The sequence below is a fragment of the Octopus sinensis genome, linkage group LG15 (genome assembly GCF_006345805.1).
Source record: "Octopus sinensis linkage group LG15, ASM634580v1, whole genome shotgun sequence".
In the NCBI taxonomy this organism is placed as follows: domain Eukaryota; kingdom Metazoa; phylum Mollusca; class Cephalopoda; order Octopoda; family Octopodidae; genus Octopus; species Octopus sinensis.
This window is the reverse complement of record NC_043011.1, coordinates 22,641,086-22,660,234: the sequence shown is the minus strand read 5'-3', so window position 1 is coordinate 22,660,234 and position 19,149 is coordinate 22,641,086. Positions and strand designations below refer to the sequence as shown.

Sequence of the window (19,149 nt, the reverse complement as noted above, 5' to 3'; positions counted from 1 at the left end):
TTTAATAAAGTATGTGATTGGGTATTATCTGGTAATTGATATTTGATCTGGATGTATTTCTCCATTTTCTTATTTTGTATATATATATATATATATATATATATATATATATATATATATATATATATATATATACATGAATACATACATGTGTGTGTATGTGTGTAAGCATAGCGAGAAAGAAATTGAAAGCTGTACGTATAATATGTATAAAATTTTATTATTAGTTTCTCATAAGTAAACATACACATGATTGTCTATAAATATATATTTTACTTAGCTTCTACAACACACACACAACATACATGTAACTGCTTTCATGTGCGTGCGTGCGGGCAATTTGTTTTCTTTCTTTAAACACACTGTTGGCAGTATTTAGAATCTGCTGATGTTTTGTTGGGATAGGCGAGTGTCAAGGGCATAGAAAACGTACGTACATCTTATCTTCGGAACTCTTGTACCAGCATCTTGTCCAGCTATGCTAACCATATTCAACAAGTATGTGCACACACACGCACACATATATGCCCCCACCACCACCAACAACAACAACACCCAAAAACCGCCACTACATCCAGCACCTATTAACTCTTCAGCCACTCTGTTATCTCACTTCCACTTTTAATTCCTATCTTCACAGTGACTATCTCCAACGTCACACAACCCTCTTCCACCACCACCACCACCACCACCATCGACTAATAAACCGACCATCATCACTGCTTCCACCACCGCCACTTTCAACACCACTACCATCTCCGCCTGTGCTTCTGTAAACTATATTAGCCAGATACTTTCACAGACTTATTTGCTTTCGCTCATTCATTCAATATACACTTTTACTGGGTTTTTTTTTAAAAAAGAAAGAAAAGAAAATTTACGTATCTATCATTCACGTACCTCTTCATCTATCTATCTATCTATCTATCTATCATCTGTCTGTCTGTCTGTCTATCTCTCTCTTTCTCTGTCTCTCTTCCCTGTTTACTTATAATTATACTTACTCCAAAACTGCTATCCCATGACAATTATCACCACTAGTAACACTACAAATACTCAAGATGTCTCTTCAAAGTTTTAAACAACTTTTGACCTGGTAAAAAACAAAAAAAAAAAAAGAAGAAAAACTCATCCACACTCACAGTCATCGCCAACACTTTTCGCATCATTCAAAAAGACAAAAACAAACTACTAAAAGTCATATGTGATAACAAGGTTGGAGTTTACAGTTACGATTAACAACAGCAGTAGAAATCGTCGTTACCATCATTATTATCAAATATTTAAATGATAACAATAACAACAACACCGTGAATCGTGCCAAGTGTTTCGGTCGATTGCGTATAACAGGACTACTAAGAGCTAACCACAACAGTTACAGCTACAATATCAGTAAGAACAACAACAAGTACTACATCGAATCAACTAGGGAGCTGCTACGTAGTTGTTCGCCCGATCTGCTAGAAATAGCAGCCACATTTTCTGTAAATTTTCTCAGTTTGGGATGACCTGAGTCTAAAAAGAAACAGGCCGTCACCACATCTACCAACAAGAAATCAGCATCATTTGAACTTAGAGACAGCAAAAGTAGCATAAAGTATTTTTTTTTCGATGCTATACTCATTCCATCACTTTTAAGCAAGAACGTCAGTAGCAACAACGTTGATTAATTAAAAAAATATCAGAGATGTTCTTCCTTTCTCTGGCAGGAATATAATCGATAATCGATAATTACATCGATGATCTGAATTCCCACTTCTCTTAAGTTAAAATATTTGATTAGTATTTATTTTATCAATAAACCCGTTCCTCTCTGGACGATTAAATTGATGAACAAAGAACATAAACAGGAACGTAACTATATACCCCAAAAGAACATTTGAACCAGCATTCACCCGATTCTACCAAACCATCACCCTTATCACCACGAAATAACAGAATCGATAATCAATGTTTTAAATATTTATTTCCAAGACAAGTAAACCGAAAATTTTAGGGAAACGGTATTTGACTGGTAACCTTATCATTCTCATACAAAAATGGAAAGCTAAAACGAAAAAAAAAAAACGGTGGGATTTTGAACGTTGAACGTGTAAAGGGGTAAACTACGACTGTACGGTGATTTTGTCCAACCCTGGAAGAACAATGCAGCACGCTTGACAGAGCAAAAGGCTTGAAATTTAAGAATTTGGTGTACAACAAACTTCGGAGGAAGGAAAGACAAAGTCGATCACAACGGGATTTAAACACAAAAACATAAAGGCACGCTATTAAATATTATAAGGCCTCAAATTTGGGAGGAAAGGCATAGACAGTTACATCAACCTCAAAACTTCGATAAGGTAAAGTTAAACTCGGCTGGATTTGAACTGAGAACGGAGAGAGGACTGTAAATTAACTAGGTACCGCAGGGCCTTTTGTCCATCACTGTTACTCTGACTTTGCTGTTAATCTTAATCATAAAATATTAGCAACTACTGAAACAAAATTAACAATAACAAAAGGAAAAAAAAAGTAAGAAGAAATAAATTAAGAAGCTATAAAAAAAAATAATAAAATCACCGTTATCAACAAATATTTCCAACTGGCTTCATCACTGCCACCAGCGCCACCTATCGGTTCTTCACGACTGCTGTGGTCATCTCATGGGATGCAGAAAAAAAGCGTTACCACCATGGAGGAGATACTGCAACCGCACAGCCACAGCAGTAAGGAAGTTAACTTAATTGTGCTGGGGTCTCCAGGTGTCGGCAAATCAGGTGAGTAAAATCTTTATCTCCTCTTCTTACCCCTGCATCTCTTCCTGTGCCTGCTACTACTTGCCATCGATATGAGGCAACTAAAGGGACCTCAATGTAGTCATTTGATCTGCTAGAAATAACAGCTAAATCTCCCTCAACTCTCTCTCACACACACACACCTCCATCCCTAATTATTATTAGAAAAGGGATGCTGGATAATACTGAGGAAGGGTTCCCTGCAATTGGAAAAAGACAGGATGGCCGCATCAGGATTGGCTTAGATCTCGTACGACAGCTTTGAATCAGAGCTAACATTGGGCTTAATAACAACTGCTGCTGCTGCTGCAACTACCGCCCCAACCACCACCACCACCACAACAACAACAACAACCTCCTCTACAATAGCCACCACTACCTACACCACCTCCATCACCGCCACTACTACTACTACTACTACTATCAACATGTTTACTTGACACTTTTAGACCAGTTATGGATAACCTGTGGCCGATAGGGCATCCTGAATGGCACACACAATGAAAAATTAACCTTCAATTTTGTAGGTAGTGTAGTGGGCCTGAATGATGAGCCATGTCAAATGCAATCACTTCTTGGAAAAGGTTGCCCCCCCATGTCTGTTCCAAACTTTACCTTATCTTGCTAAACGAACTCAATGAGGGCCCCCACCTTGTTCTATGTGCTTACTTGGCAGCATCACTAGAAATAGCAACCAAATCTCACACTGAAATTACCTCTCACTGCATTAGTTTATGCTGTGTATATTGTATCTTAATAGAAAGAAGGGGGGGGGAGTGGAGGGTAATGATTTGGAATATCTTTCATTATACACGAACGCAGTGCCCCAGCATGGCCACAGTCAAGTGAGTGAAGACATGCACATATGAAACAAATGCATAAAAAGAAAAATCAGAACTTACCAACAACCTTACATGCTCCATGTATTATTATTATTATTATTATTATTATTATTATTAGTAGTAGTAGTAGTAGTAGTAGTAGTAGTAGTAGTAGTAGTTCACTACATCATTTGTACACAACTACTACTATTACTACTACTACTACTACTGCTACTCAGTCCTGACTTCACTGCCCTCCCTCACACCCAGACTTACATCTGGAACTGACTCTGTGTCAGAATTCCACACACACACATCAACCACCTAACAACACAGATAAGGGAGTATCTACATGGTCACTAGGGCTGCTAGAAATAGGCCCCAAGCATCCCTTAAATCACACCTTTCTATCTCAGAAAAAGGCACATTGGATTGTGGTCCTGGGTTTCCTGCATAAGAAAAGGATAGGGTGGTCACTGCTGGACTACCTTTGACCATAGGTTCACTCAATAAGAGTTGATCTGAAGAGAAATAACAACAACAACTGAGAAGGAGGAGACCTCCTTTGGTCATGAATGACCATGGGATTGCACCTAGAAAGTTACCCCTGAGGTACAAGTCCAGGCAAGGTTGTTTGTGGAAGGCCAGCAGTTGCTCATGCATACCAACCTCCCCTCTCCACACCACTGATGTTATCCAAGGGAAAAGGCAAAGACCGATATAGCTTAGCACTATTGATGTTGCATCTCATTTCTACAGCTGAGTTAACTGGAGCAATGTGGAATAAAGTGTCTTGCTCAAGAACACAACACACAGCCCGGTCCAGGAATCGAACTCACAACCTCATAATTGCGAGCTCTGACACTCTAACCACTGAGCCATGTGTCTTCACAACAACAACTATAACAGCTAAAATAAAACTACCATCACTAACTTAGCAGTCCGGCAAAAGAGACTGACAGTATAAATACCAGGTTCATAAAATAAGTACTGGGAGTGATTTGCTCAAATAAACCCTTCAAGCTGGTGCCACAGCTGTAGTCCAACAACTGCAACAAATAATAGATAATAAATATAAACCAATATGAGAGGTTCTCTCATGGCAGTAACTGCAGTATAGTTCGTTCTAACAGAACATCCACATTTAAGTGGGGATAAATATTACCTCTCGGTTTAAATACTGCCTCTGCTGCTAATAAATATTTTTTAAAAAGATCACTGGCTAATTGTGACACCAGCACCTGTTCTAGTATGAGAGTTATGAGAGTTTCTCTCAAGGCAACTTACCACAGTATAGTTTGTTCCAACAGAACATCTATGTTTAAGAGGGAATACATAATCAATACAGTCCAGAGAGAGAGAGAGAGAGAGAGAGAGAGAGAGAGAGAAAGAAGGGATGTAAAATAAATTTTGTCCTTAGTATTGGCACTTTATTGACCTCTGGGCTTGAACTCAGGGCACAAAGAACTACACCAAATGTTGTTAGAAGTTCTGTTCTATCTGATGCTCTGATGAGTGTCAGTTCACCACCACCATTTGATTTAGCAGATATTGATAAAGGATTAGACTGGGGTGATGGGGGAGCAATGGGATTGACTCATGGAAAAGTGGGCATTAAAGCAAATCGATAATGATGATGATGAAGAAATGATGACAATGATGATAATGACGACAACAATGATGGCGATAATGATGATAACAACAATGATGATGGTGATGGTGATAATATGATGACGATGATGATGATGATGATGTTAATGATGATAACAATGATCATAGCAAAGATAATGATGATGATTCTACTATATACACAAGCAATGTTCTCTCTAATTTTTTTTTTTTTGTGTGTGTCTTCAAATTTTGTCTTGCTTTGCAAAATATGTTTACATCCAAAGACAAAAAAAAAGTTATATCATCTTGAAAAACCTGTGTGCACGTATTTCTTTTTTCTTTTGTTTACTAGTTGTGAAACATGTGCATATGTACTGTTTGTAGGGAACATTGGGCACAAGGCCAGAAATCTGGGAGTAGTGGGTGCTAGACAATTAGATTGACTCTACTTCTACTACTACTACAGTTATTTCAACATCATCATTCCTATATGTACCCCAACGACTAACAAAGCTTTAGCTGACCCACCTCAGTTTTTGAATAACCAATTAAAAACTAAAACTACTGCAGTTATTTCTTCTTCTACTACTACTACTACTACTACTACAGTTACTACTGTAAATATTATCCCAACTACTACTACTACTTCTACTGCTGTTTCATTAAGGGTGGGAGGGCCCCTTTGTGAAAGTAACCCTTATTAACTGCAAGAATATTTATTACATAATTATAGGTCAGACCTGGTAGTGTAGACCTTTTAGCAGAAGTATTCTATATTTAATATGTCAACAACACTTTTGTTTTTTTATTTTTTTATTTCTTTTTTATCAAACACTAAGGTACCTTTTGAGGGAGATTTGGCTACTACGTCTTGTAAGTCATGAGTCCACATAAAGGCTCCATCATTCAGTTGATATACAAAAAAGTTCTATGTCAATATACACTCCATATAATGCCAATATACACCTCTTTTAATATTAATATTATCAATAGGCATAGGAGTGGCTGTGTGGTAAGTAGCTTGCTTACCAGCCACATGGTTCCAGGTTCATTTCTACTGCATGGCGCCTTGGACAAATGTCTTCTACTATAGCCTCAGACCAACCAAAGCCTTGTGAGTGGATTTGATAGACGGAAACTGAAAGAAGCCTGTTGTATATTTAAACTACCTGAAGAATGACTGTAACTCGAAAATTTTAAGAATTGAACAGCCATGAAACAATCGTAGTGTTATATTAATTATCTTTTTTATTAATTTTGATATATATTTAAATAATATAAATTAATTAATCTTAGGTATTGGCTTAAGTTTTTCATTGTATGATTTGCCTAATAGTGGTTTTATCTCTAATTTAATATAATATATATATATATATATATATGTATATGTGTGTGTGTGTATGCTTGTGTGTCTGTGTTTGTCTCCCCCAACATCGCTTGACAACCGATGATGCTGGTGTGTTTACGTCCCCGTAACTTAGCAGTTCGGCAATAGAGACTGATAGAATAAGTACTAGGCTTCCGAAGAATAATTCCTGGGGCCGATTTGCTCGACTAAAGGTGGTGCTCCGGCATAGCCGCAGTCAAATTACTGAAACAAGTAAAAGAGTAAAAAGAGTAAAGAGTAAATACAAATATATACATTATTCAGCACTAGTATCCATATCATACGATATCAGTATACACTCTGTTCACTGCCATTATACACACATATCAAAACCAATATACACACCATTTATTACAATGAATAACTGCATTCAACACTAATATACATATCTTTGGATTTCAATGAATCTCACTACACACACATACATACATACACACAAACATATATGCTTACATGCACACACATATTATTACTGCTGCTGTTGTTGTTGTTATTGTTATTTTTTTTTATTCTTATACAAGAATGTTGACAGTGACTTTGAAGTTTCAGCCTGCTAAGCCATCATTGGCGATTCAATGATAGCTTAGCTGGTCAAAACTCTGACGATGGCTTTTCTTGTCAAAGAATAATAAATTTGTACTTCACAAAAGTATAGAGTAACCCATCAGATTAGTGTAAAATTGTTTTTATTATAACTGAATATAAAAACAATCAGCAATCATACAGGGTGCAGTGAATATACTGTTGTCTAAATTACACAAAAACGAAAATAACACTGGCATTTCATTAAAATATCTTGAAATACTAAAGAGTAAATTTATTCAATAAAATTGCCATTTGCTTCAACCACAACTTCGAGACAACTTTGGAATCTCCTGCAGCTCTTCTGGATGGTCTCCTTGTTTAAGTTGGTGAATGCTGCCATAATCCTTGCCTTCAGTTCATCATTTGTGTTACAAGGAGTTTTATTGGTCACTCACTCAACTGCATACCACACATAATAATCAATAGGATTGCAGTCTGGAGAATTAGATGGCCAGATGTTAGGGGTGATGTGGTCACAGAAATTGTCTGACAGTCATAACTGTGTTCTACTGCTTGTGTGGCCTGGTGCAGAGTCCTGTTGCCAGACAAAGGTTCTTCCAGCAGCCACACTTTTGACCCAGGGTAGCACTACCTCCTCCAGGCTCATAATGTAAGCCTCCGTGTTGAGTCTGAGATCATGTGGGATGATGAATGGAGGCATATGAAGTACGAGTACATGGAATATAAACTGTTTTTGTAAGCAACAAATGGAAAACAAGACAAACAGCATTAAGAACGACACTTCATCAGTTGTTGGTAGTTTTTCTAATCCGTATTTTGAGCATTTCACAATAAAACAGTTGCTCCTGCAAAGCAAATTAAATAAAATTTGGGATTTTGCGGAGGGTCAAAATTGGTAACAAAAACAGGACAGTGAAAATAAACGGGAAGGGCTGCTAAGCCTAAACGAGGTTGTGGTGGCGAATGCGAAAAAACAAGCTTGGACAGGAGACAGGCAAGAATACGTCTTCTTGGTCCAGCCACAACAGTGAGAAAGAAAGAAACACATTTTATTGAGGTCTTCATTGGTACTTTCCACCAGTATTCCTTTTTATTATGAGTGGCTATGGCTTCTACCATATTGTGAGTTCTTATTTCTTTGTCCTTGGGATTATTGTCCCTACGGATTTCATTATAGATTGTCCCAGCTACAATGTCATGTCACATTAGTAGATAATACCATGATGACATTTTCAGACAACTGCTTATGATGTGGGGGATATTTTCAGTGTACACTCCATAAAGTCTGCATCAGTTGTCACACCTTATGCATGTATGTATGTATGTATGTAGGTATCTATATATATATGTACACACACACATACATATATATATATATATATATGCACACACATATATAGATATAAATAAATATAAATATATATATGTTTATAAATATATAAACATACATAAATATACATATATATTATTATAAATATATAAATATCAATAAATATAAATATATATACATAATTATAAATATATATGTAGAGGAGACAGACAGACAAATAGACAGAGACAGAGAGACTAAATGTTTATGGATAACAAAAGATTTGTCCACAGAATAAAGTCCACATAGTGGAATGGAAATCGCAGGTATAAAGTTTAAAATTGACTAAAATGAATGTTCATGGCAAAATTTTAGAAAGAACACATGCGCGCACACACACACACACACACACACACACACTCTACACACATATGCACACATTTACATACTAATATATATATATATAGATAGATAGATAAATACACATGTATATGCATGTGTATGTGTGCGTGTGTGTGAGTTTATGTGTGTGTGTGTGTGTGGTGTGTGTGTATCATCATCATCGTTTAACATCCGTTTTCCATGTTGGTATGGGTTGGACGGTTTGACAGAAGACTGCACCAGACTTCACTGTCTGTTTCGGCAGGATTTTTACGGCCGGATGCCCTTCCTAACACCAATCACCTTACAGAGTGAACTGTGTATATATATATATATCAGCCGAAATTGCGAAGATGATCCAGTTCTTGACTGAAGATTGAAGGCTTCGAATGTCCCGTCCGTGTTTTTTGTATCCTCTCCTAAATGTTTTGTGTTCTTGTCCCAGTTTGTATTTTTATACATATATATAAATATATATATATATATATGTAGGGAGCCTGTTTCCCTTGTCAGTCATTAGGTAAGTGCTTCCCTGTGGCTAAGAGTTGTTCTGACTCTTATTTCTAGCAATGCCGGTGCTGACTAGCACCCTTAGTCACCTTAGTGATGTCTATACTTGTGCCTTTTGGTTGTTAATTGTGAATAAGCCACCTTGATTATATATATATATATATATATATATATAGAAATTCGGGGTGAGTACTTGATAATTATAAGCACCTGTGTATACCGTTTGGTGGTGTAGGTGGTGGAGTAAATTGATCAAAATAAAATAAAAACATGATGCGAAGGATTCAGCGGTACATATGTTTCGGGCCTTTATTAGACAGATTTATAACAATGCATAATGTATGTCTGTGGCCTTCTTCAGCCGCGCACAACAGCTTCCACAAGGACATGTGTTACATCAAAAATTCTTGGTTGGGGATGCGAATCCTCTCATTCGCGTACGACATAATGCGGCAGCAGCATAGAATTGAAGCGTCCATCTCCTTCTTCTCTCAATGTAGAATGAGGAAAACTGGATGTTGAGGTAATGTAAATAAATAAATACATATATAGACGTGAAGATGGAGGGCGAGAATTCGGGACCAGGGATAACAAATGTATAAAAGGTGTAAGTATAGAAAAATATAAAAATGTAGAGCATAAAGATATAAAGAGTTATAAGGAGATGTAAAGGGGGTATAAAGGATATAAAGAAATATAAAGAAATATAAGTAAATGTAAAGGCATAAGGTTATAAAGTAAAAATAGAAATAGAAATAAGAGTAAAAAACATGATAAAAACATGATAAAAATGTAAAAGAATGTAAAGATAAGGGATGTATAGAGGTTACGGACCAAGCATGGTGGTCAGGAGATTGATAAAATTTAGTTGTAGAATTGTCAGTAAATCAACAGTTTCGTCTGGGGACCTAATGTGTTGTAAATCAGAGTTGATGAGCATTTAATCTGGTTTCTTGAATTAAATGGACTTCTAGTACATACATATCATCATGGATACATACACCCACATACACGCGTACATATACGCCTCCAAGCCTATAAGCATACACACGCACTCGCGTGTAAACATGTACATAAACACACGCACCCGCGTACACACACATACATACAACAGAATATCCGCATGCATACACGGACACTATACGCGTACACACTCACATGTACATACGCGCCCATCCCTACATACACACACGTATATGCCCACGCCTCTAGGTCTAGATATAAGATATTAAAGGATGTATATAAGAACGTATGTAAACAGTCACGTACTCATGTCTATACGTGCACGCACACACGGCTGTGTGTCCGTATGCGCGTGCACATATACACTCACATACACAGAGACACACGCGCATATGGGTATAGCTATAAGATATCGAAATATGCATGTACATATATGCGCGTGCATATGTATGTATGCGTATACACACGTACGCGGACGTATATATATACGCTCGCGTATATATATATATATATATACACACACACAAACATACGTATATATATATATATGTGTGTGTGTGTGTGTGTATATACATATATATATATATACTTCGTTTTGGGATTTGGTTTGCAAGATTCGTTATATGAGTTCATGTGTTAAAGCATATTCTGTTGTGTCTGGGGAGAGTCATTCTCTTTTACTGCCTTATTATTTAACACACACATCCGTAAAGTTTCCACTCACTTACTTATCATATAGTCACTAAACTGTGGCCATGCTGGGGCACCACCTTGAAGAATTTTTAGTCAAATGAATTAACCCCAGTACTTATTTTTTTACTTTTTAAAGCCTGATGTTTATTCCATTGATCTCTTTTGCTGAATCACTAAGTAATGAGGACGTAAGCACACTAACACCAGTTGTCAAGTAGTGGTGGGGGACAAAGACAGACACAAAGACACACACATAAATATATAGATATATAAACACAATAGGCTTATTTCAGTTTTCATTTACCAAATCCACTCACAAGTCTTTGGTTGGCCCGAGGCTATAGTAGAAGACACTTGCTCAAGGTGTCACACAGTGGGACTGAACCCATGACCATGTGGTTGGGAAGCGAGATTCTCACCACAAACCTATGACTGTGACTATGTAATTAAATTTTCTCCTTTCCTAAAAAATATACATTTAAAACAAAAATACTGTACCAATTCACAGAATTACTTTGAGTGAATTATTTTTCTAATCAATTGCTGTTTACTAATGTATTTTGCAGTACTAAGGGACTCAAGTGCTTATTGCCAATTTGCTCCCTTACCACATAATTTCTTTCATGTAGATTTCTCTCGTGTGGTGCTGTTGAGCATGCCCACAGGCTTAATTTATCACATAGATGTTGTTCCTATGTCTGCTGATTTCTCAGTATGGTAGCAGCAGTGCTAACTGCCTCAAAGGAGAGTATATCCACTGAGAGCTTTTTGATACATTCAAAAATCACATACCCCACTACCCACTTTTCCATGACAAGGTTAAGGCCTGGAATCTCCCAAACAGCCGCATGACATGTCACTTAGTCGAATTAGCCCTTCAGTTATTCCACAAATGTTTGGTTGTCAACGTTGCACTTCCTGTATCACATGTTTCAACTTAACTGTACCATATATACAAACTATGTCATTTAAATTCCAAGCAATGCCAGGTATCTCTGCTAGTCTTTTATAATATTATATTAACCAATCTACTTTGCTTGCTTGAAGGAATTTGTATGTCACTGATGTTAACAATTGATGTCACCATATTAATAGTTCTTCATTGTATCCAGCTTCTTCATATTATATATGAAGTAGATATGTCATATACATGTTAGATGAGATGGTAGGCTCTTGAGGAAGTAGATAATTCCCTTTTCTTATTTAGGTTGTTTAGTGATTTCGTTATTGTATTTATTTTGAGATGCTCTGTGTTTCTCTCAATTACTTTAAATATAACAAAGAATTTAGTAAAATAACTTGGTTATCATTCAGTTAGTGGTAGGATCATAAATTGTGACTAAGGTCTGGTGGAAGATTCTAATTTAAAATTCATGAAAACAAGGCATTTGTACTCAGAGCCAGAGCCGGTTTCAGCCGGGTTGGTAACGAAAGGGTTAATTTACCATCTATGATACTTCTATGACTTGATCAAAATTCATCTATGACTCATCTACACCTTTGACTCGATCAAAATTCCACTCTCAACAAATATGTGATCACAAGTTAATTATAAGAAAGCATTAATTACTGGTTTCGAATTTTGGCACAAGGCCAGTAATTTTGGGGGAGGGAGTTTACTCACATCAACCCCATGAGACTCAACTGGTACTTATTTTATCCACCCCGAAAGGATGAAAGGCAATGTTGACCTTGGCAAAATTTGAACTCAGAAGATGAGGACAAACAAAATGCCGCTATGCATTTAGCCCCCGTGCTAACAATTCTGCCAGGTCACTGCCTTGAAAGCATTAATTATTAATGCCATCACAAGATTGGTGAGCTGACAAGACTCATCAAAGCTTTGGAATAAATGCATCACAGCATTTCTCCCAAACTTGTACTTTCTAAGTTCAAATCCAGTTGTGGTCAACTTTGCTTTTCATCTTTTTAGGGTTAGTGGATTTGGTAGACGGAAATTGAAAGAAGTCTGTCGTATATGTATATATATATATATATGTGTGTGTGTGTGTGCGTGTGTTTGTGTGTCTGTGTTTGTCCCCCTAGCATTGCTTGACAACCGATGCTGGTGTGTTTACGTCCCCGTCACTTAGCGGTTCGGCAAAAGAGACCGATAGAATAAGTACTGGGCTTACAAAGAATAAGTCCCGGGGTCGATTTGCTCGACTAAAGGTGATGCTCCAGCATGGCCGCAGTCAAATGACTGAAACAAGTACAAGGGAGTGAAAGAGAAAGAGAGTATCAGGTATAGGGGTCGATGGTATCAGTTCCTCCATCTCCTTTCAAAATCACTGGTTTTGTGACTAAATCAGAAGGTTTTATTATTATCATCGATGTATGCCAGTGACTGGAAGAAAGAGTACTGCATCAGATAAAAACACATATTTAGTTCGTCTCTATCTCTCTCCCTCTTTTTATACTACACCTCTCTCTTTTCTCTCCCCCTTTCTCTCTCACTCTTTTTTGTTTTCTCTCTATCTCTTTATTTCTTTTCTTCTCTATTTGTTTTCCTTTCGACATGCATATAAAGAGTTATGTCCTCTGTACAACTTCAAGCACTTTGTCTGTGTAAACAATGCCATTAAGTATTTGGCAGATGCCTGGAGTAGCGGAACCACCTCTGTTGGATTTTCCCTCTTTCGATGGGGATTTTTCAATTTTATGATTTGGAACTTCATTTGTTGAATATAGAAACACACACACACACACACACATTGTACAAACAAGAAAGTAATATTTAGAACACTATATAGTTATGAAAATAGCAGAAAGATTGGGTACTTAAGTACTAAGTATAAGATGAAAAAAGTTTTCAAGTTTGTTTACATACATATGTGTGTGTATAGTATAGTATATATATATATATATATATATAAGAAGGATGACCACTAAGTGGACACCCATTATGCTAGATGTAGACCCCATATGGTCTGACCACTAAGAAAAGTTTGTGATTGATCTTTATATTTTATATCTTTTCATTTGTCTTGCTTGCTCACATTCTGGCATTTGCTGAATTTTCTTGAGAACAATCTTTTCTTAGTGGTCAGACCATACGGGGTCTACATCTAGCATAATGGATGTCCTCTTAGTGGTCATCCCTCTTATATGTATGTAATATAATTTTTCTGAATCTTCAGATTTTTCAATATGCTAGGCCACTGGTTTTAAATTGATATTAATCAAATTAATATTCAATTTTTCACCCTTATTATTTAAATTTATATATATATATATATATATATATATATATATATATATATATATATATATTATATATATATGAATGCATGAATATATCTATGTATGTACACATATATATGTATGTATATATATAATATATATATATATAATAAAATATGTATATATGTATGCATGTATGTATGTATGTGTTTATATGTATGTGTTCATATTTATATGAACATTAGCTGAATATCCTGACATTGCTAAGTAAATTTTGCAATAGGATGTCTTAATGGATTTTCGGAATAACACTCCCACATAAGTTGGGTTTTCTCTGCTCTGACGATGATTTTCCAGTTTGATTTTTTATCACCCCCTTGCAAATTTTGGGGGAAAGATTTTAATGAAAAAATATATTAGAAAATTTAGGGATCCCACCCTCACTTCTGCACTGATTTTGTCAATTTTTTTGGTTCACTATGCACTTAAGAATGGGGAATGCCTTTTTAGTAAAAAAAAAAGAAGAATTTTGGAAAATTATGAATTTTTGTCACATTCCCCTCCCCCACTCAGTACCAATTTTGGCTAATGATTTTTTTTCAAAAATGAGAGGAGAAGCCTTTAAAAAATTTTGAAAATTTGCGAAGACCATTACAATTCCCACTTACTTTATTTTCAAACAGAAAATAAAACTTAATTTGAAAAGAATAGTGAAATTTTTTTTAATGTTTTCATTAAGCTTGCCACCCAGCTCACCTGAAATTCTAAAATTTTGGCTTTCTTTTGGAATTTTTAAAAATAATTTTTTTTTATAATGTGCGATTTAAGAGAGTTTTAGCTGTTGTTTGTAGCAAATCCCTCGACCACCTGGTACCTTGATTGTTTTTTCTTTTTGTCACTCTGACACGTACTGATGTTTTTCAATATTTTTCTCCCTATAAACACATTTTATGGAATGATGATGCAGTGGTCCATTGCTAGGATTGAAGCGACAACAAAAATATTTGTAATTTAAATGTTTAACCCTCATCTTGCACTAAGCAAGTTCGCGTGTGTGTGTCTGTGTAAGAAAAAACATTTAGTAACAGAAAAATATGCTATTAAAATAAATTATCTTTTACATACATTTTTAAAACACTCTGTTATCCCAATGAAATTCCTTACACACATTCATACACACACATTGACAAACTCATGCAGACTCAGCGAGAACAATATACTTTTATAGAGAGTGAGGAAGTTTACCATGACAAAATGCATGAGATAAACAACTTGCTTCCCAACCACATAGTTATGGGTTCAGTTCCAATGCATGACACCTTGGGCAAGTGTCTTCTACTATAGCCTCAGGTTGTCCAAAGCTTTGTGAGTGGATTTGGTAGACGGTATATTAGAAGGTTTGGAGGTGATGTACAGGTATTATAGATTAGAAGAAATAAGGTACTCAGAAATCTTGATGGTTTTATATTTACAGATTTTTATTAATGTTACATGTTTTTATAAATCATATATTAGCGCTTGCATCTACTCTAGTAGACTACTAGAGTAGATGCAAGTGCTAATATATGATTTATAAAGACATGTGACATATTAATAAAAATCTGTAAATATAAAACCATCAAGATTTCTGAGTACCTTATATCTTTTATATATATATATATATATATTTATATATATATATATATATATAGAGAGAGAGAGAGAGAGAGAGAGAGATCTTTTTCTGTCCCTGTCACAAATTTTGAAATTTTAAGATTGAGTGAACATTTTCAAATTTGGTATATTGATATACTTTTTCAGGCACGATCTGAGTTTGTGATTCATTAATTCGGGAAAAAAGTTTTAGAAAAATATTACAGATATTCAAAGTTTGATCATATTTACCTAGTCAGAAAACAGGATTTGTAATAGCTGTCATAAAACTGAGAATAAACATTAAAAGAAGTTTTAAATAAAATGAAAGTAATGCCCGAGAGTTAATGCATATATAAAGAGAGAGAGAGGGAGAGAGAGAGAGAGAGAGAGTGACAAAGATGGTGACAAATAGAGAGTGTGAGATTTGTAGAGTTAAAAGTTGAATTGTCTCTTATAGAAAATTATATTATTATTATTATTATTATTTATATTACTACTACTACTACTACTACTACTACATGTTTGACTTTTGCTTTCTTTTGTTCAAGTTGACTCCAAGTCTCACCCAGAGACCTCAAGAGACAAGTTAGAAGTTCATGTTACTATCATTATTATTATTATTATTATTATTATTATTATTATTATTATTATACACGGACAGCATTCTTTTTGGAGTGCATTTTCGAAAGTCAAATACGTATTTCTCGAGCACGCACCATTTCAGAGCCTTTCGGGTTAAACACACATACACTCGCATTTATATAGTAGACTAGTCTACCCTTGACCCGTTGGGTCACCGGGGAGGTCTGAGTTTCTCAGCAACGGAGATTTCTTTCGTGGGGTTTTTTTCTTTGTCATGTTATTTCGCATGCTTTCAACGAATGTGGCATCGAAATCACGCGTAAACGGCTCCTTTCCTCAGAAAAGGAAAGATATAGCTGCTATTTCTTGCACACCCTGCTACCACATAACAGGTATTTCGGGCCCTTTATCGCAAATAGCTGTTACATGGTGGTAGGGCGCACTGGAAGTAGCAGCCAAATCTTTGAATGCACTTGAAAGAAACCTATTGAAAAAAACTATTTCACACCGAGGTTACTAACGGGTCTTTTACGAAATATTTACCGTACTATTAAAGACATTTTCACTTTAAAATATTTTGCCAATCATAATATGTCTAATGGGAAGGTTTCTTCCCTTTCAAGGTTAAGTTATTTTCGGAGTAATTTCCCATTATGCACCGTTTGGGGGTATTTATACACCAAAACTCCGAATATCTCAATAACTACAGGTCCGATTTACGCGAAACTTGTTTTATTCTGTTCGTATTCACATTTCAGGGACACTTTACTTTCAAAGTATTTTCCCATTATGTGCCAGTTTGGCTGTGTAACATTGCAAGCAAGCAATATTGAACTTCACTTTTAATAGTATACAGAGGATTCGCAAATACATATGTACATATATATTTACATACATACATGCATACATACATACACACATACATACATGCATACGCACATACATGCACACATACATACACGCACATGTACACGTACACACACACACACCACACATACATACATATATATATATATATATATATATATATATATATATATATATATATATACACTTTATTTAAAGCAGCAGAAAATTCAACAAAATCTGTTACTCTGAGTTTCTCGTTGCCGTTCATCAGACAGTTTTTGTTAGAATGGAACCGATATATCGGTTCCATTCTAACAAAAACTGTCTGATGAACGGCAACGAGAAACTCAGAGTAACAGATTTTGTTGAATTTTCTGCTGCTTTAAATAAAGCATATTACTCTACCACTGGTATTGAGTACTCTTTTTTTCCACCTTGTTTCACATTTATGTGTTTACTCCGGTATATATATATATATATATATATATATATATATATATATATATATATATATATATATAAATACATACAGAGAGAGAGAGAGAGAAAGAGAAACAAGCCTAGATTTAGCGTAGTAACGCTAAAGTGAAATGAAGATGGAAAACCGAAACGACGAATTGATATTTTTTCTGTATATATAAAAAATGAAAACAAAAAAAAAAAATTGACTGCGAAAAGTACTAAGCTGAAACCGTGAAACTGAGTGCAACTAAGTATTCATATCCTGTCTATCATAGTTCACCAAATAAGAACGTTATTATTGTTATATTATCTTAGATGCTTAAATAACACAATATAAATTTGTAATTATGGTTTCAAATTTTGGCACAAGGCTAGCAGGTTTAGGGGAGATGGGTAGTTTGATTACATCGGCCCCCATGACTTTACTGGTATTCATTTAATCGATTCCGGAAAGATAAAAGGCAAAGTCAACCGCTGCAGAATTTGAACTCTGAACGTGATAACGGGCGAAATGCCGCTAAGCAATTTGCCCGACGCACTACCGATTCTGCCAGTTCGCTGCCTTATAAATTTCTAATATTGACATGAGGTGAAACATTTTGGTAGGAGGGTATAGCCGATTATATCGACCTCAATACTTGACTGACACTTTATTTTATCGACTCCGCAGGGAAGGTCAGATATGAGGGCATGCGTCGTTTCACCGTGTTGCTGCTTCCACCATTTGTTGGTGTCTGCTCAAGTCGTTCTAAACGACCCTCTGAGTAGTGTCCCAGTCAGTTCCTATCGTCGTGAAATTCTTGCTAATTTGCTGTGACCATAAGTCATGTGGTCGACCAACGCGAGCTGTCATCCTCAGCTGGATCTTCAGAGAAGAGAACATGGTACGCATAATCTAACTTGGAAAACCGAGCAACATGACCAAACAGTTTAAGCTGACCCTCCCGAATCATGCAAGGAATAAGACGCATCTCGGTTTTTGAATATAGTCATTGGTTGGATACGAAATCTGACGAATAGTAAGCTATAATCCTGCGAAGCACCCTGACACCAAAGGAGTTCAACCGGCTCTTAAGGGCTCCGGACAGTGTCCAATTCTCGTAACAGTAGAGCAGCGCAGGGTGGACCAGAGGCCTGAAGCCTTGAACTTTTGCTCTCCTGCTCAGATATCGGCAGCGTCAATGTAGGTCAAAGTTGACTGACAGGATTTGAACTCAGAATACAAAGAACTGTTACCAAATACCACAAGACTTTTCTCTAGCATTCCAATTGTTTTTCCTTCTTTTCTTTTTTTTTTTTGTGTGCCGTTCCTTTTAAATAGGGATCCACTTTTAGGGGGGGGGGGTGTATACGTGTGAGAGTAATAAAATGCGTACGTATAGTGTGTTGTCAGAAATATAAGGTGTTAGAAATCGATAGACAATGTTGTTGTGACGGCTG

At 36.0% G+C, this 19,149-nt stretch overlaps 1 protein-coding gene across 1 annotated transcript in view; it reads left to right on the top strand.

Annotated features, from left to right (window-relative positions):
• Positions 1-389: 389 nt before the first annotated feature.
• The window catches only part of LOC115219843 (ras-related and estrogen-regulated growth inhibitor), a 90,982-nt gene continuing 72,222 nt past the window's right edge, over positions 390-19,149 (top strand). The window contains exon 1 of the mRNA XM_029790128.2: positions 390-2,759. Within this exon, the coding sequence (XP_029645988.1) occupies positions 2,651-2,759 (109 nt within the window). The 5' untranslated portion in view covers positions 390-2,650. The remainder of the gene's footprint in view (positions 2,760-19,149) is intronic.